The 18470-nt window shown below is 36.7% G+C and overlaps 1 protein-coding gene across 1 annotated transcript in view; it reads left to right on the forward strand.

Moving 5' to 3' along the window:
* The window catches only part of TENM1 (teneurin transmembrane protein 1), a 361765-nt gene that overhangs the window by 76051 nt on the left and 267244 nt on the right, over positions 1 to 18470 (forward strand). The window contains exons 7-10 of the mRNA XM_067722679.1: positions 8198 to 8389; positions 9538 to 9748; positions 14533 to 14634; positions 16336 to 16530. Of these exons, the coding sequence (XP_067578780.1) occupies positions 8198 to 8389; positions 9538 to 9748; positions 14533 to 14634; positions 16336 to 16530 (700 nt within the window). The remainder of the gene's footprint in view (positions 1 to 8197; positions 8390 to 9537; positions 9749 to 14532; positions 14635 to 16335; positions 16531 to 18470) is intronic.

Genomic DNA, 18470 nt, shown 5'->3' on the forward strand with positions numbered 1-18470 from the left:
CACAATCAGCTATTATCATTGCCAGTAAGACAGAGGTATTTCATTGCTGAACATATTTTATTCACAGTCAATTCCCAAAGGTCTATGTATGTAGATGATTTCAATTCTTCCTCGCACCAGACCTTGTACTGAAATGTCAAAATAAATGATCAACAGTACTAAATAAGTTATCAAGATTACTATTTTATTAATTCACTGAAACAGTATTTACCAAGCGCCTACTATGTACAAGGTTCATTCTTCCTTTTCTTTCTCCTGCGTACTCCTGGGTGTAACAATATAAAAGGCATGTGTAATACACCATCTGGAAAGTGAGAGTTGAATACATACTTTTCTTCAATGGTTCGTATAAGGAAAATTATACAAAGCCACATAGATGGACAGGTTAGGTTTTTCCCCATCCTCTTTTCATCTCTTAACACCTTTGGATCACAGGGAATAGGCCCATTTTGCTCCAAGCACTGATATTCTAAATTTCACAATGACTTGTTACTGTGGAACAATTATTGTATTTGAAAGAACACAAAGAAGATGGTACTTAAAACATGAGAGGCACACTAGGACTAATTCAGGTGAAAGACGTACCAAAGCCACTTGATTGTGTATTTTGTGCTATAGGATGAAGTGAAGGGGAAATAGAATCTTAAGGCATATTTCTTTTTCATCTCTTTGGACAACATTCCCTTCAGTTAAAACGGTACTTTTTTAGCTTAGATACTTTTTATGGAATTTGCAAATGTCTTTAAAAGACTTCTAAGATTGCTGTTATGGACACAACCAAAGCCTTTAAACTAGTCATTTTTACACAAGGACCTGATAGTGGAATCTTTTAAATAACCATGTGTCAGTATCTTCTACTAATGTCCCACTGAGTTTTGCACAGAATCATTGAATCCAGTCTAGCTATATTAAGTAGAAAAAACAAATACATGTATATGTCCAGTTATTTACCCCCTCTCTTATAAGGACAATGCTATTAAAATCATGTTATTAGTAGTCAGGTATGTGTCTGAACGAAGCTTTGGTTTAGTCAATAGAACCACTACATATGATGTCTGTCACCAATTCCAGCCTCTGTATTTTATCTTTCAGGTAGCTTGACCTTCTCCTTTTGCACCATCAGTTTGCCATCCTTCAACCCAGCCTATCTGCCATTGTTTTTTCCTACTCTGCAGTTGATGCCTGTGTTGCAACCTGTAAAGAGAGTGTTTAGCTCAAACTAAATTGGTGGATATTGGTGAGACTGTGATAGCTACAGTACTTCACAGTCTGATATAATCCATGGCTGTCTGCACTTCATCTTGGATTTGTGCAAGGAAGTGCCTGTTACTGAAGAATATGACCCTCTTGGGCCTTCTGATATGCTTCAGTAAAATAAGTGATTAAGTGATAATTAAAACATGAGTATTAAAATGATAATTAAAACGAAATCTGTACCCTTAGTGCTGTATTTTAACTCTGCCACTGACGATTTGCAAATGAAGGATCAGAATCAGTGTTAAGTTTGTCCAAACTTATTCCACTTACCTATATTGATGCAGAATTTCATCATGAAATCACATTACATATTGTTTTTTTGCATGTAATTTATTTCTCTTTAGTTTCCTCCTTTGAACTACATTAAGAAAAATAATGAAATAATAAATTAACCAATAATCACCACATTGTAATCCATAACTAATTTTGGGAGAAGTGAAAAAGGAACAGTCTATTTAGTGAAGTAAATTGCTAACAGGGAGATATCTTCCTTTCTGATGCACTAAGCTCTAAAAGGTTAGGGGCTGAGAAATTTTCCATCTGCAAGCTGTGAGAATTTCTCTAATACCAAATCACTGCAAAAAGCTTGCTTTGCTATTTTTATTTAAGTTATAGCCCACATGTTCATTCATGTTGTCACGTCTCTTTACCTACCTTGTCTTAACTGTGATGCAGGCTCTCAAAGGGTAAGACCATCTTCTTTTAAAATTTTTATAAATGACATGTATATATGCTTTGGATATTTGGTAATGCTAATAACTAGGAAACTCCAACAACACAACTTCATGAGTTTCTTTAGATTTGGTGAATAACATTTAAGTGGCCTTATTATGCAATATATGATGCTGTAAAATACAGAAGGAGAGATGGTGTAGCATTCGGTAAAGCTCATATATAAAGGTTAATGTCCATCAGCCAGTTTTGTCCTGATTTTTTAAAAATGACAGAATCTATATTCATTGGAGACTGTTCACAGCACCTTTAAAATACCGTTTGCTGAACCTAAAACATTTTTTGTCACTTTTTTTATTTCAAAGTGAATTTATTTGCTGTTAATGAGCTAAATACTATGGTGAAAATCTACATTGCACAGCACCAGGAATGATGGTATTTCTAGGTACAAATAATAACCATCATTTATTGAGCACTTGTCATGTGCCATGCTGGTTTTTTTTTTTGAATTTTTGAATTTTATTTTTTAATTTTTTTTATACAGCAGGTTCTTATTAGTCTTCCATTTTATACGTATTAGTGTATATATGTCAGTCCCAATCTCCCAATTCATCACACCACCACCACCCGACCCCCCCCACCCCCTTGATATCCATACGTTTGTTCTCTACATCTGTGTCTCTATTTCTGCCCTGCAAACCAGTTCATCTGTACCATTTTTCTAAGTTCCACATATATGAGTTAATACACAATATTTGTTTTTCTCTTTCTGACTTACTTCACTCTGTATGACAGTCTCTAGATCCATCCACGTTCTCTACAAATGACCCAATTTCGTTCCTTTTTATGGCTGAGTAACATTCCATCGTATATATGTACCACAGCTTCTTTATCCATTCATCTGTCAATGGACATTTAGGTTGCTTCCATGACCTGGCTATTGTAAATAGTGCTGCAATGAACATTGGGGTGCATGTGTCTTTTTGAATTATGGTTTTCTCAGGGTATATGCCCAGTAGTGGGATTGCTGGGTCATATGGTACTTCTATTTGTAGTTTTTTAAGGAACCTCCATACTGTTCTCCATAGTGGCTGTATCAATTTACATTCCCACCAGCAGTGCAGGAGGGTTCCCTTTTCTCCACACCCTCTCCAGCATTTGTTGTTTGTAGATTTCCTGATGATGCCCATTCTAACTGGTGTGAGGTGATACCTCGTTGTAGTTTTGATTTGCATTTCTCTAATAATTAGTGATGTTGAGCAGCTTTTCATGTGCTTCTTGGCCATCTGTATGTCTTCTTTGGAGAAATTGAACCTAAAACATTTTAAATTCTTATGTTTATAATATTGTTTGCATGACCAAATGATGCATTTTAACAAGTGATAAAAGCCCCTAATGAGGATAGCAGTTGAACAAACTGAACATTAAATTGAGAACAGACGTGTCCACATAAACATGGTCTGTTAATTACTGCTGATTGAAGAGATTTGTCCGCTCCAGGACCTTAGGAGTTAAATGTATAATCAACCCTTTAGGGACCAAACTGTTCTGCCTCACATGGAAAAAAGTAACTTCCACTGAAAAATAAGGTCCTCAGTTGGTCATTTATCATCTCAAAGGGCATATTTTATTATAAATGTCAATTCCACAAAATTATGTGTCCTGTAATACATAATTATGTTCAAAATTGCATTTGAAATCTATTATTAACAGTTAACAGTGAACATTCTTAAAATAGTTATTACTCTTAGCCTTAACACAGAAAGCAATAATGGAGGTATTTTAGGGAGTTAAAAGCTGCAAGGCACTGGCCTCTGAATAAAGCCACTGCAGGTGTGTTTCTTAATGGGCTGTTAATTTTATAGTGGGTGAACACAAAGGACAGAGACCATGCGTGTTTTTAAACTGTGTTTGGTGTGGAAAAGGAGTTGATGGCTGCAAAATATAAAGGCAGAGTGAAATGAGGCCAAATTGAACTTGCCCTCCTGAGATGTAATCCTCCTTGCTTAAAATCAAGGCAAACTAATTCTTGCCCCTCTGCTTCTCTCTCTTCCCTCCCCACCACCACATAATAAAGAATCCCAAGAAACTGATATTAAGCTAGCACAGCTGAAATAATTAGAAAATATGGCAAGAAATAATAAAGACCTGATACACTAACATTGTCTCATACTAACCAGCTCCTTCTAGGTTTCCTGTTTTTGCTACTGTCACTAAGTCACACAAAATTACAATTTTGACCACCCCACCGCATTCCCCACACGTAGGTTCCCAGGGTCCTCAGAACCTTGCTTCCCAGAATGTGGGCTGTGGACCACGAAGCATGGGCATTAGTTGGGAACTCGCAGGGTCTTAGTTCCCCAACCAGGGATTGAATCCGGGCCCTGGCAGTGAAAAGCACTGAGTCCTAACCATTGGACCGCCAGGGAAGTCCCTACACATTCCAGTTTGAGAAGCACTGCTATAAAACTGTCCTTTACATTGTCTTCTTCCATTTTTTTTCTTTTTTTCTTGTCTTTTCTTCCTGGGGAAATAATTTGTTTTTTTATTATAAATAACTCTCTTTATATTTTAGATATGTTTTTTGTAAGAAACATAATTAGATTTTACTTCTTAATTCCAAATGGTGGTTCTTACCTTTTAACACAAACGTTTAGTTCAGTACTCTTTATTTTTAATTATAGATATAGATATATGAAATTTATCTTCCATCTTCTTTTATGTTTTCTAATTGTCCCATCTAGTCTGTCTTCCCCTTCTTACCTTTGTTTAGATAAATGATTTTTATCTCAGTATTATTTTCTCTATGCTAGTTCAAAAAATAAATTTTTCGTTTTTAGTATTTATGCTTGAAGTTATAAGATTTTTAAAATTTATAATAATCTGAAGTTAGTTGATATTTGTACCATTCTTCAGGATAATCCAGTTTTACACTTCCCAGATAATATGTGATTTTTTTAAACATTATTGAGGCATAATTGACAAATATGATCATATATATTTAAAATATACAGCATGATGATTTGGTATACATATATATTGTAGAATGATTACCAAGATCAAGATAATTAAAACATTCATCACCTCGCATAGTTAACACAGTCAACTCGTGTGTGTGTGTGTGTGTGTGTGTGTGGTGAAAATGCTTAAGATTTACTGACAGCATTTTTCAAGTATACATTGCCATATTATTAGCTATAGTCACCATGCTGTACATTAGATCCTCAAAACATCTTATAACTGAACATTTGTACCCTTTGACCTACATCACCCCATTTTCCCCTCCCTCCAGCCCTGGCAACCACCATTCTATTCTTGTTTCCATGAAATCGACTTCTTTCTGTCTGCCTTATTTCACTAAGCATAATGCCCTTCAGATTCATCCACGTTGTTGCCAATGGCAGGATTTCTTCTTTTTTATGGCTGAGTAATATTTTATGGCTGAGTAATATATATATATGTATGTGTATATATATATATATATATATAAAATCTCACATCTTCTTTATCCATTTATCCACTGAAGGACATTTAGGTTGTTTCCATATCTTGGCTATTGTAAATAATGCTGCAATGAATATGGGAGTGCAGATATCTCTTTGGGATCCTGATTTCAATTCCTTTGGATATGTACCCAGGGGTAGGACTGCTGTATCATATGGTAGTTCTATTTTTAGTTTTTTGAGGAACCTCCATACTGTTTTCCAAAATGGCAATACCATTTTGCATTTCTCCCAACAGTGCACAAGGGTTTTCTTTTCTCCACATCCTCACCAACATTTATCTCTTGTCTTTCTTTTTTTAAAGAAGATGTTGGGGGTAGGAGTTTATTAATTAATTTATTTATTTTTGCTGTGTTGGGTCTTCGTCTTTATGCTAGGGCTTTCTCTAGTTGTGGCAAGCGGGGGCCACTCTTCATCGCGGTGTGCAGGCCTCTCACTATGGCGGCCTCTCGTTGCGGAGCACAGGCTCCAGATGCGCAGGCTCAGTAGTTGTGGCTCACGGGCCCAGTTGCTCCGCGGCATGTGGGATCCTCCCAGACCAGGGCTCGAACCCGTGTCCCCTGCATTGGCAGGCAGATTCTCAACCACTGCGCCACCAGGGAAGCCCTATCTCTTGTGTTTTTGATAATATCTAACCAAACAGCTGTGAGGTGATTTTGTGATTTTGATTTGCATTCCCCCAGTGATTAGTGATGTTAAGCAACTTTCATATGCCTATCGGCCATTAATATGTCTTCTTTGGAAAATATATATATTCGAGTCCTTTGTCCATTTTTAAAAATTGGATTATTTGCTGTTTTGCTATTAAGTTGTACAAGTTCTTTATATATTTTGGATATTAATGCCTTATCAGATACATTTAGCCTTCCATATTCTCGGGTTCCACATCTGCGGATTCAACCAACCTCGAATCAAAAATACTCAGGGAAAAAAATTCCAGAAAGTTCCAAAAAGCAAAATATGAATTCGCCACAAGTGAGCAACTATTTACATAGCATCTACATTGTATTAGGTCTTGTAAGCCATCTAGAGACGATTTGAAGTATATGAGAGGATATACATAGGTCACGTGCAAATACTTTGCCATTTTATATACGGGACTTGAGCATCCACAGATTCTAGGATCCGTGGGGATCCTAGAACTGATCCCTCACAGAACTGAGGGATGGCTGCATATGGTTTGCAAGTATTTTCTCCCATTCTGTAGGTTGCCTTTGCAATTTATTTATTGTTTCCTTTGCTGTGCAGAATCTCTTTAGTTTGATGTAGTCCCACTTATTAATTTTACAATTGATTGAATGTACTTTTTCCACATGAGCTGTTGGTTCTACCCTAAATTTAGATCTTCATGTCATTCACCTGAATTATTGCCCCATAATTCCTATATCGTTCTTGTGCCTTCCTGCTCTAAAGCATCCTACTTTCTGCCTCAAGATTAGCCTTTTTTTTTTTTTTAATTTATTTTTTTGGCTGCGTTGGGTCTTCGTTGCTGAGCACGGGCTTTCTTTAGGTGCAGCTAGAGAGGACTACTCTTCATTGTGGTGCGCGGGCTACTCGTTGCGGTGGCTTCTCTTGTTGCAGAGCATGGGCTCTAGGTGCGCGGGCTTCAGTAGTTGCAGTACACGGGCTCAGTAGTTGTGGTGCATGGGCTTACTTGCTCCGGGGCATGTGGGGTCTTCCCAGACCAGGGCTCGAACCTGTGTCCCCTGCATTGGCAGGTGGATTCTTAACCACTGTGCCACCAGGGAAGTCCCAAAATTAGCCTTTCTAATGTACCCAACCTCTCCCCTCTTCCTAAAAACCTTTAATGGCTTTCCATCTTTTACTAAGTAAACTATTTAGGACTGGCTCTCAAGGAGCTATAGAATATCATGCCGTCCTTTCCCTCCAGCCCTATCTCCAACTGCTCCTCTCTATATACCCATACCCTGCACCTTAGCTTTACGGTTTCTCTCTTTGTTTTGGTTCAAGCTGTTCCCTTCACATGGGAAATCCTTCCCAACAGCTCTGTTGAAATCCTTTCCATCCTTTAAGGCCCATCTTCAGTACCACTTCCCATACATAGGCTTTTCTGATTCATTCTTTCATTCATTCATTGAATAAATATGTACTGATCACATACTATTTGCCTATATTTTTCTAGTTACTGGGGATAAAGCAATAAACAAAACAGCCACAGCCTCATGGACCTTATATTCTATTGGGAGAAAACAGGTGATAAACAATAAATAAATAAAACATGTGCTCTGTTAGGTGGTGATAAGTGCTAAGGAGAAAATTAAAGAATATAAAGGGGACTGAGACAGCTAGGAATGATGAGTATCCTCCAACCAAAACCTTTTCCTTCCTTTGTATACCCAGCTCAGGTATTTTTCTTTACAATGTGGATATTTGTGTACTTGTCCTATTTTCTCTTTTATATTCAAAGTTCGTTAAGAGCGAGAACTGTATTTTACTCACCTTTGTATCTCCTACAGCTGTCAAGACAAAGTTCAGTAAATAATGGTTAAAATGACTCAAATGATGGAAATAAATGCAATAGTAGTTGAGAGGAAAGAGAGACTGATATAGTGGTTGGTTATGGAAGGCTCCTTGGAAGATATTAAATTTGGGTAAAGTCTTAAAAGATGGGTGGGGTGAGGAGGAAGAAAGAGCTGAGTAAGTCTTTTTGATATACCTGTTCTTGAAAATCTAAAAACCATTGCTTTATAAATTAAGATTAATATTATGTATAATTTTCTTTACTTTTAAAACCAGTGTTTCAGAAGGGACGGGCAATAGACACCGGAGAAGTTGACATTGGTGCACAGGTCATGCAGACCATTCCACCTGGCTTATTCTGGCGTTTCCAGATTACTATCCACCATCCTATATATCTGAAATTCAATATTTCTTTAGCCAAGGACTCTCTGCTGGGAATTTATGGCAGAAGAAACATTCCACCTACACATACTCAGGTATTTGATATTATAGGTATTTCTTGACCCTTTTAGAGAGTGGTGAGATGAATAGTTTAGGGGTTGTGACTTGCAAAGTATGTGGGAGTCAAAGGTGAAGGCAGACAGTTTTTGTAATGAGCAAATATCGAGAATAATCACAGTCAAGCGAATGAAAAAAATGGTACTGAGAAACAAGGACTAGCATTTAGCAGAGCAGATTCAAAAAAGGGAGTTTAAGAAAATATTCTTGCAACTTGAGTTCTGCTTCCTGGAACAGGATGGTCATGAGCCTTCCCAGCCCCCTCCTCTTACTTATTAGCTTTGGTGCCCACACCTCCTCCGCTGCTTCCATACATTCCTGACCTGTGGTCCCAATAAAGGAATGCAAATCAAGAGGGAAATGAGTCAAAAAGGCACGTTTTGTCTTGCAGGTAAAACTTTTCCCTTGTTATTGTTAATAAAAACACAAATATGTAAAACCTCTATGGTTTACAAGACCCTTTTATAAACCTTTGCCACATCATTTCCCTTAATTTCCTTCCCTTATCTCTTCCTTACATGAACCCATTTGAGGCCCTGCTCCATCTAAGAAGTAGCATAGGGAATCATAACCATCTGGGGCTTGGGATACATGTGCCATGTGCTTGTCCACCGATGAGGAAAAAAAAAAGGACAGGGTCTTTGAATATTTAAATATGTTACCACAAATGTAGTAAATTATGATGAATGTTCTCAAGTTTTCAACTGTTCATTTATTTGTTTTAAAAACTGTAAAACTTTTTAATTTGTAAAGAAGGTCATGGTAACATTTCAAGGGGAATGTCTATTTTCCAGTATCTTCTATCAGATACTTTCGTAAAATATCAAGATTCTCTTGCATAATACTAAATAGGAATTTTTATATTTCTTGGTTTGTTATTTTTAAACAGTTATTTTTAATACTCTAAAACCGAAAGGTTTATAACATTTATAAATATAGTAGAGAGTTTTTTTTTCAGAATTAATAATATGCTTTTGGGTTTAGATAGTCTTAAGAATGAATAACCTCTTCCACTTTGCCCACCTCCAAAGCAAAGAAGTATGAAGTAGCACAATTGAAATGAGAGATGTTTATCAGCCTTAGAAGTAAGAGTAGCGGCTCATATTTGTGTTTGTATTTGTTCCAGTTTGATTTTGTAAAACTAATGGATGGAAAACAACTGGTCAAACAGGACTCCAAGAGCTCTGATGATACCCAGCACTCCCCTCGGAACCTGATCTTAACCTCACTGCAAGAAACAGGTTTCATAGAGTATATGGACCAAGGGCCTTGGTATCTGGCATTTTACAATGATGGAAAAAAGATGGAGCAAGTATTTGTGTTAACTACAGCAATTGGTAAGCTGCCTTGGCTATGATTTTGAATTGACAGTATAACTCCAGAAAGACACAGTCAGCGGTGAAAGTGATACAGATGTTATTTAAGCATATTGCTCATTCTACCTTAAAGTCATTACTCGGGATAGGTCACAATGAGAAAGGTTTATATTGTTGTTGTCAGTAATGTTGTTTAAATGTTGATTAAGCTTTTTAAAATGCTCCTTTATTTGCTGCTATTTTAGGTTACTTGCCACGCTCCTTTTTTTATGTTTTCAACAGGAATACTTACCTGGATAATATTAATACTGTTACCGAGAATACATAGATGAACAACTTCATGAAGAAGGGAAATAAGCAAGAGAAGCCCTGTTAATTCAAGTTCTATTAAAAAAGAAAAAGTGAATAAATACCTTTTTAAATGAAAAAACTAGCATCAATCCAGTTCTTCTTTACAACAACTGATTCTAGAACCATTAAGATTTAAAAATACAACTTAAGAGTAGAGAAGAGTCTTAAGGATAATAACTTGGGTCATTCAAAGTTCTTTCTTTAGAACTGTTTAGTTTAAAAATCATCACAATGGCTCTTTCACTGCACTCAGAGCCTTTTAAAGCATGTTCTTTTTAATACAATGTCTACACACACTGTTATTCACTTTCACCCTAGTTAATCAGAGACAGCAAGCTCTTGTCATTTTTTTGGGTGAAGTCATTCCTCATAACCCTTTGTGTGAATAAAGCTGAGATCTTAGCAGATTTAGAGCCCTAAGGGTAAACAACTCACAGACACAGTTTTACTGTGTGAATTTTCCTAAAACACATGTCTTTTAAAAGAAGGGACAGTATCTTACTGTCAGCTGTCAGTTTTCTATACACCTCTCACCACTTTATCCTTTAGTTAACCTGTTCAACCATATGTTTAGGAAATTGTGTTGACTGTTAATAGATATACCATCTGCTCTTTATAACAATTATGTTTTATTTTTACTTGATGCTGAAGACCTTTTGTCAGTAGAAAATGGTATTCCCGCTGCAAGATTATCAAAAACTTTCCTCTGAAGTAATCAGAAAGGCAATAAAAATGCACTGATGATTTTCCCCCTAGAGAAAACTCCACTGATCTTACATCTTCAAAAGACAAAGTGTTTGTTAAATTAGAGAAAAAAGTATTTTAAGTCATGACACTGTTTTGCCACTCACAGATTCAGTGGGGCAAATTCAGCAGACACACCTTTCATGATATTTGTCCACCAAGACCTAGTTTTGATAATGCAAATACTAATGAGTTATGAGAGGTTGAGTTTCTCCTACGAAATCAGAGGAATTAGAAGATTTAAAACATTTGTGAAGAAGATTTTCTCTCTTCCTGTTATCCTTACCCCTAAGCTCAAGTTAAAACACTAACCAAGCTATTAACGTTTCAAAAATCAATAGACCCAGAAACATGCTTGAAGTTTTTTTCCTGTTCCTTACTTCCTCCCCCCAAAGAACCTAACCTTTGAGATATAATTTTCTGTTATCCAGAGATGAAGCTGTTAGTTTCATCTGCAACAACATATTTGCTTTTCCTTATGCAAGTCAGTTTCTTTACTCTTCTGTTGTCTTTAAGATTAGAAGCAACAGAAACATTTCTCCTATAATTCCACTTAAAGAGAATCCAAGTAAATTTCCCAAAATGTCAAAGGTATATAAGTTATTCACTCTAAATTCTCCCCATTATTTTTATGTTTTTGTACTTTATCTTAATCATAGTAAAAAAGAGGATAATGTATTTGATTAAACAAATTAAGGTCTGTATGAACTGTTCTAAATGTTGCTCCTTTGTCTATTTCATGATAATGTTAGAGTCAGTTGATTGATCTTAACTATATTTGGTCTGCTACTCATAGGGATCAAAACAGCATTAATAACCAACATTTATTGAATGACTAATATAGGCTAGCTACTGGCCTATATTATTATATGTTATTTTCTAGCTGTATAGACACAGTTATCAATATCCCCTAATCTCAGCCAACCTGCTCAATAACATGATAATATATACCATCTATGGAGTGCCATTCCACCCCAAGCACTCTGCTGGATGCTTTACATTCAGTTATCTTGTTTGATTCTCATCACAACCTCGATAGCATAGGTATAGTGCTACTTACATTACAAGTAAGGAATCAGAGGCTTGGGATGAGTAAATAATTTGGTAAAGTCTCACAGCCAGCAAGTGGCAAAATTGAGATTGGAGACACTCAGTATCTCTGATTCCAAACCCCTGCCCTTTAGACCATACTCATTCCATACGATTATTCGTTAGCTTTGGCTTTTCCCATGAGAAAACCTGCCAGAAGCAAAACCCATCATCAGAGCAGATGCAGAAACCAAGGGGCTTTAGGCTGTAGCATAAAAACAGGGTTTGAAGCATAGAACTTTAAAATGATTCTCAACTCTAATGAACTGGTGTCTAGGAAGTGAGTCTGAAGTAAGATTTAAAAGATAGAAGGCAAACTTCCTGGAGGCCAGTATAAACAGAAAAGCACATTCTTTTTCATCACTAGTTATCTATGTGTTTCTGCTGTAGCCATCCTCCTTTTGGAGTCCCTAGGCTATCCCGATGTCTCTTTGATACCCAGTGGAGATGGCAGCTTCCAAAACCTCCTATATTGCCTTCTCTTCTCATTTGCATCGCAGGTGTTAAGCTCTGTGCAGCATTATGGGCCCAGGAACGGTTCTTAGATAAGTCAATAAGATGTAGGGATTTTTATTCATTTTGATAGCAAACTTTATTAAACATTTTTTCTACAATAGCTACATTCCCACAAGGCTGCTTCCATAAAGTTGTCAATAGGACCTGGTGTGAAATTAAATTCAAGTATATTTACCTTTGAAAGCTTCCTCCATGGCCTCCTATTAACCATCCAGGGCAGGGGAAATCCAAATGTAGATTTAAGAACTGCCATTACTTTTTGGTACAAGAAAGCAAGATAAGAAAATAGATAATAATTGTTCCATCTCTGAATGAAAAGAGAAAAAAAGACCCTTTGTGCCTTTTCGTAATGACCTTTTAAATAAATTAATGATTTTCTGAAAATAACTAATTTTTTAATGAGTTAAAAATGGTTAGCTCATTGTCAAATGTTACATTCCTGCCAGCCCAGTTGTTCAGCAAATGACACGTGTCAGTTTCTTATCCAGTTCAGTTTTCTAGCACAGGGATCAGAAAACAGGCCACCATAAACCTGCAAAAAGGAATCTGATGTATTCACACAGATGTCAGAAGAATAATCTCTGATTGATAATAGGGTGGCTATCCACACAGCCGCTGGATTCATTCTCAGCTTTCTAAGAATCACCTAAATGGACTAGATACCACTTTCTTCCTCTTGCTTTTATTGCAGAATTCCAAGTCTAGACTAGAATTCCTCTAACCTGGAAATTTACTATCTGAAGCATTGGTTCTCAATGCTTTAATTCGGTCATCGCCTGTAGAGTCACCTGAGGTATTTGCTAGAATGTAGATTACTGGGCTGCATCCCTCAGAGGCAAATTCAGTAAATCTGGAGTGAAGCTCAGGTATCTGCATTTTAAGTGCCTCAGGTGATCCTACTGATCTAGGTGGTCAAAAGGCCACAACTGAAGAAATGCTATTTCCCAACTCTCTTTATAAATTCTCATAGTTTAATGGAAGATGCCAAGACTACTTACTAGAATATTTCCTTCTAATTGGAAATAGCTTATCCAAGTGAAACTAGATGAAGTAGATAATTTGGATTGAAAAGAAAAAACTGGTACATATGAGAAGTATGAGTGTAATGGGCTAGAACATAAAAGTCAGAATCCAGGAGTGCTAAGTTATGGAAAACTTCCAGAAAAGAGTAATGAGAAGATTATTTTTTTAAGCTACAGGAGTAAAACATGCATATCATAATAGTTCACAGACTTGGAATTTGATGCTATCATACTCAAATACAGTTTTAAACTAAAAACAGTTTTTAACGTCCTCGTCAGAGACTGATTTTTGTATAACTTTATACCTCTTCAGTCAAGTTACTTAACACAAGACTTATCAAAGTACTGTTGCATTGCACATCTTTATGTCACCACAACTACCTATGGGCACCTTCAAAGCCTTCTCAATTCCCCTGAAACCTATTCTTCTCTAGGAATGGATTGAAGGGAAATTAGTGGCAAAGAACTGATAAGCATTTACAGTCAAGAAAGCATTTCTCAACAAAATACTTAGGTTCTAATGCTTTTAGTGGTGGTGAATTTAATATGAACACTTACTTTAAAAGCTTTCCGTTGTCACTTATTAATGAAAATGAAATACTGATTATCGTATTTAAGCTGTCAAGATAGTAGATTAAGCATTTTAGGTGCTAGAGAAGAAATTTTTATTTGCTACAACCTAAATTTGAAAAATAAACAATAGACTTCGTCTTCTGGGTTACATTTTAAAGTCCATTTTGCTTTTGAGAAATGACTTATAATCCTCGTACATTTTTAGCTTTATCGTGAATGTCTCATAAGAATACAACTCATCTAGACCCTTCATGCACTTTAGAGGTGAGGTTGGTTTTTAGTTTCATTCCTGAATAGCCAATTCAGCAAATCCAGGGCGCTTTTAATAATTCGGTGCTGCATATGACATCTTACAGAAATCTTTGGCATCTGATTTTAAATAGGAAGTGCTTTGTAGACAGCAGAGGGCAAAGATTGTTACAGGCCCAGAGTTTTCGCAATTTAGAAAAAAATTAAGGACTCTACAATCTATAGGTTTGTTCTTTTTTTTCTTTTTCTCTCTATTAACAGAAATAATGGATGACTGTTCGACCAATTGCAATGGAAATGGAGAGTGTATCTCTGGCCATTGTCACTGCTTCCCAGGATTCCTTGGGCCTGACTGTGCTAGAGGTGAGGTTGCTCTGTTACACTGATTGATTAGGGAGCTCAATGTCGTTTGAGAACTCAGAATTAGTAGCAATAAGAGGAAGAGGAGGGACAGGAGTGGCAGTAGCAGCAGCAATAGCAACAACATCCGAACTGCCGCTACCAAAAGCTGAGCACTTGCTCTGCCAGGCACTGTTCTAAACACTTTGCAGTACTTCTTTTAATTCCTACATCCTACGATAGTCCTACGATGTAGATCTATTATCACAGTTTTATGGGCATGCAAAGATCTATTATCACAGTTTTATGGGCATGCATGAGGTTATGGAAATAACCTCAGAGAGGTGAAATACCAAGGTTATCTAACAGCTGGGATTCGTACCTGGATCCTCTGACCCAACCACTCCATGATGCTTCTGTTCCCTTCATAAACTCATTTATAATGGATGAACTTTAAGAAAGGGCAGAGTGGGTAACCGGTTGTACACACCAAGGTAAACAGGAAGGGGTAGGCAGTCACCAAATTCGTGAGTAGCCTAGAAAGGAAAGACTGGAAAGGCAGAAGTTAAACTTTCAAACTTTACTAAAACTAGACTTGCCCATAGTTTAATTCTTGAAAAGCTGTAGATAAATCACACTGTGTTTTCCCCATAGACTTCCAGTTATTACTTTAGAGATGCTTTCTGCTCATTCGCAGTGTGTTCGTAAAGTTCTCAGTCTGCTAATGCTTTAATCTCAGGTTTCTCAGCCACTCCGTTTTCTTTAGATTAAATTCTATTCAACAGAGAATTCTTTTTTTTTTTTAATTTTATTTTATGTATTTTTTATATAGCAGGTTCTTATTAGTTATCTATTTTACACATATCAGTGTATACATGTCAATCCCAGTCTCCCAGTTCATCCCACCACCACCACCACCACCCACCCCCGCTTTCCCCCCTTGGTGTCCATACATTTGTTCTACATCTGTGTCTGTATTTCTGCCTTGCAAACCGATTCATCTGTGCCGTTTTTCTAGATTCCAAATGTATGCGTTAATATACGATATTTGTTTTCAACAGAGAATTCTACAGCATTTGCTAGGTTCCAAGTTCTCTGATAGATCTTGAGGAGGTGGGAGGTAGAAGTAGAGGTGATGGCTGGTATTGAAAAAATGAATAAGAGAAGGTACAGGCCCTGCCCTCAGGAAGCCCATATTTTTAATAAGGAGACCTACAGTGACAAAGCGGAGTGAGTGTTCTAATAAAGGTCTGCACAGTGTGGGGTAGGCACAGACATCTGTCCAGCATAAATCTCTTTAAATGCACAACTTTTTAAAGATAACATTCTATAATACGAATAACTCCCTACTAGTTTTACAGATTTTCAGGGTTTTCTTCCTGAAAGTAGCATACATCTGCTTGAGGAAGAAAAACCATAAAAGAGAAAAATCCTAGCTTATAATAATGATGATAATAATAATTGTTTAAGAGTATGGTGGAATCAAAAGCAAGTACTTGAAATAATTTCTCCACTCAGGATGTTTTTATAATTTATCTTTCCCCCAATCCCATAAGAGGAAAATTCTGTTTGTAATCACGAACATGTGCCGATTTAATAAATGGTAAGACAGAAATAGTACAATTTTTTTTACCAGAAATATTATACGAGAATCGATAGAGAATTGCTCTTTGGAGATTTTAAAAGCATTATGCGAACATTACAAGTTCATTTGCCAACCTTCAGATTCATGCCCTGTGCTGTGTGGTGGGAACGGAGAATACGAGAAAGGACACTGTGTCTGCCGAAATGGCTGGAAGGGACCAGAGTGCGACGTTCCAGAAGAGCAATGCATTGACCCAACGTGCTTTGGCCACGGCACCTGCATCATGGGAGTCTGCATCTGTGTGCCAGGATACAAAGGAGAAATATGCGAGGAAGGTCAGAGCCCTGTGTTAATCTATTGCTCCAGGCTTTTCTCTCACTGAATTGTCCAAGGTGTCATTCTGGGTTTCTAGTAGAGATGTAAGTGGTCTTTGCAAACCATTAAATGCTCAACATGTCTCCTTAGTACATGGAGCGGGGGAGTTCGTGTCTCTTCTGACAGCCTCTAATATTAACATGAGGCTTTATCTGTGGCCCTTGCAGAGCAGTAGTGAAAAATGGCATTTCCCCCCTCGTTTTAACACTGTTTTATAACTTGAGAATTTCCATACTGATGATTTTAGGTGTTAATTTACATGCTTTCATTATTACAGAGTGCACTAGGCTACATCTTACTTTAAAGCACATAATAAAAATAATACGTGCACATTTGGAACCATTTCACGAATGTTTTCTTTGGGAGTGATTTGTAATTACCATTATTATTATTGCTTTATATTGTTTATTTTTACATACCTCCTGCTGAAACTTGACGTCCATGCCTAAGGAAGTAGACTTACCACTAATGAGTTTTGAGGCAGTGCCTTTATATTAAAATTCACCCCCAAAGGAGCCTTTACACATACACACACAATAGTTTTATCATTTACAAAACATACTTCAAAATAGTAATAGTTTTATAATTTAAAGAAGACACATTGGAAAATAAATTTACTAGTAATCAGACCTTTTTCATGTCACATTCCTCAAATAAGACTGTTTTCAGAAATAATACTAAACCATTACCATGGGAGATGGTCTCATCACAACTGTTGTTCAGGAAAGAGACTGCTGAAAATGCACTATAATTGCTTTTTAAAGATGGCTCATTGAGACGATTACACAGCATTTTAAAGAGTTTAATCTCATTCCACTCCATGAGCAAGCCAGAGTTTAGCTTTCCACTTCCCATTAGCCATAGTAGAATTTTGGTGTAAAGATTGTATCTGTTCCAATATGAATGTCATTGGGCCTAGGGAAGGCAGTAGAGTTCCTGAGTTACTTTTGGAAGCTGTTTTTATGGGAACCCATCTGCAATCATGATATTTAAGTTGTACATTCAGATGCTATATGGACACACAGACATTCACCAAAAAATGGTGTCTATCACAACATCTACAATCTGCCCTGAAAAACATTTAACCTAATTAATTTAGACCCTTCTAATTTAAATCTTGTAAGTCGTTGGAAAAAAGACTTAGCTTATGTTTGCCTTCTAGGGGCCACTAAGAAAATTTACAGAATAACCAAGATAGCAAGGAATACCATGTTTAAAGGTATAAACTTTTCAAATACAGTTTTTTAACAAAAAATATTTTAAGTCAGACATCACAAACCAGGAGCTCACAGGTTGAACTGGGCCCATGGATGGGTTTTGTTTGATTCACAAAGTGGTAGTGGTGGTGTTTTCGTTGTTGTTTAATGTGACGTATTTCCCAAAATTTAAAATAGAGAAATGTCATATAAAAGTCTCTGTTTCTAGCTTCTCTTGAACAACTAGAAAATCTGGTAACCTTGGACCCACATTCCTATGTGGTGGCAATGATTGTAGCCAATTAGCAGCAGCTTCCTTTAAACTGGACACTTATTCCCAGCACACCTTGTTTGTTTGTTTTTTTCATTGTTGAATTAATGTACTTTATTTTTTAGAGAAATTTTAGGCTGATATAAAAATTGAGCAAAAAGTACAGAGTTCCCATATAGCCCTCACCCCTACATACACACACACACACACACACACACACACACACACACACACACACACACACACACACACACACAGAGTTTCCCCTATTATTAACACCTTGCATTAGTAAAGTACCTTTGTTACAATTGATGAACCAATATTGGTACATTATGATTAGTAACTAAATAAAGCCCATAGTTTACTTAGGGTTCACTCCTGGTATTGTGCATTATATGGGTTTTGCTGAATGGATAATGTCATGTATCCACCA

The sequence above is a fragment of the Pseudorca crassidens genome, chromosome X, assembly GCF_039906515.1.
Source record: "Pseudorca crassidens isolate mPseCra1 chromosome X, mPseCra1.hap1, whole genome shotgun sequence".
In the NCBI taxonomy this organism is placed as follows: Eukaryota; Metazoa; Chordata; class Mammalia; order Artiodactyla; family Delphinidae; genus Pseudorca; species Pseudorca crassidens.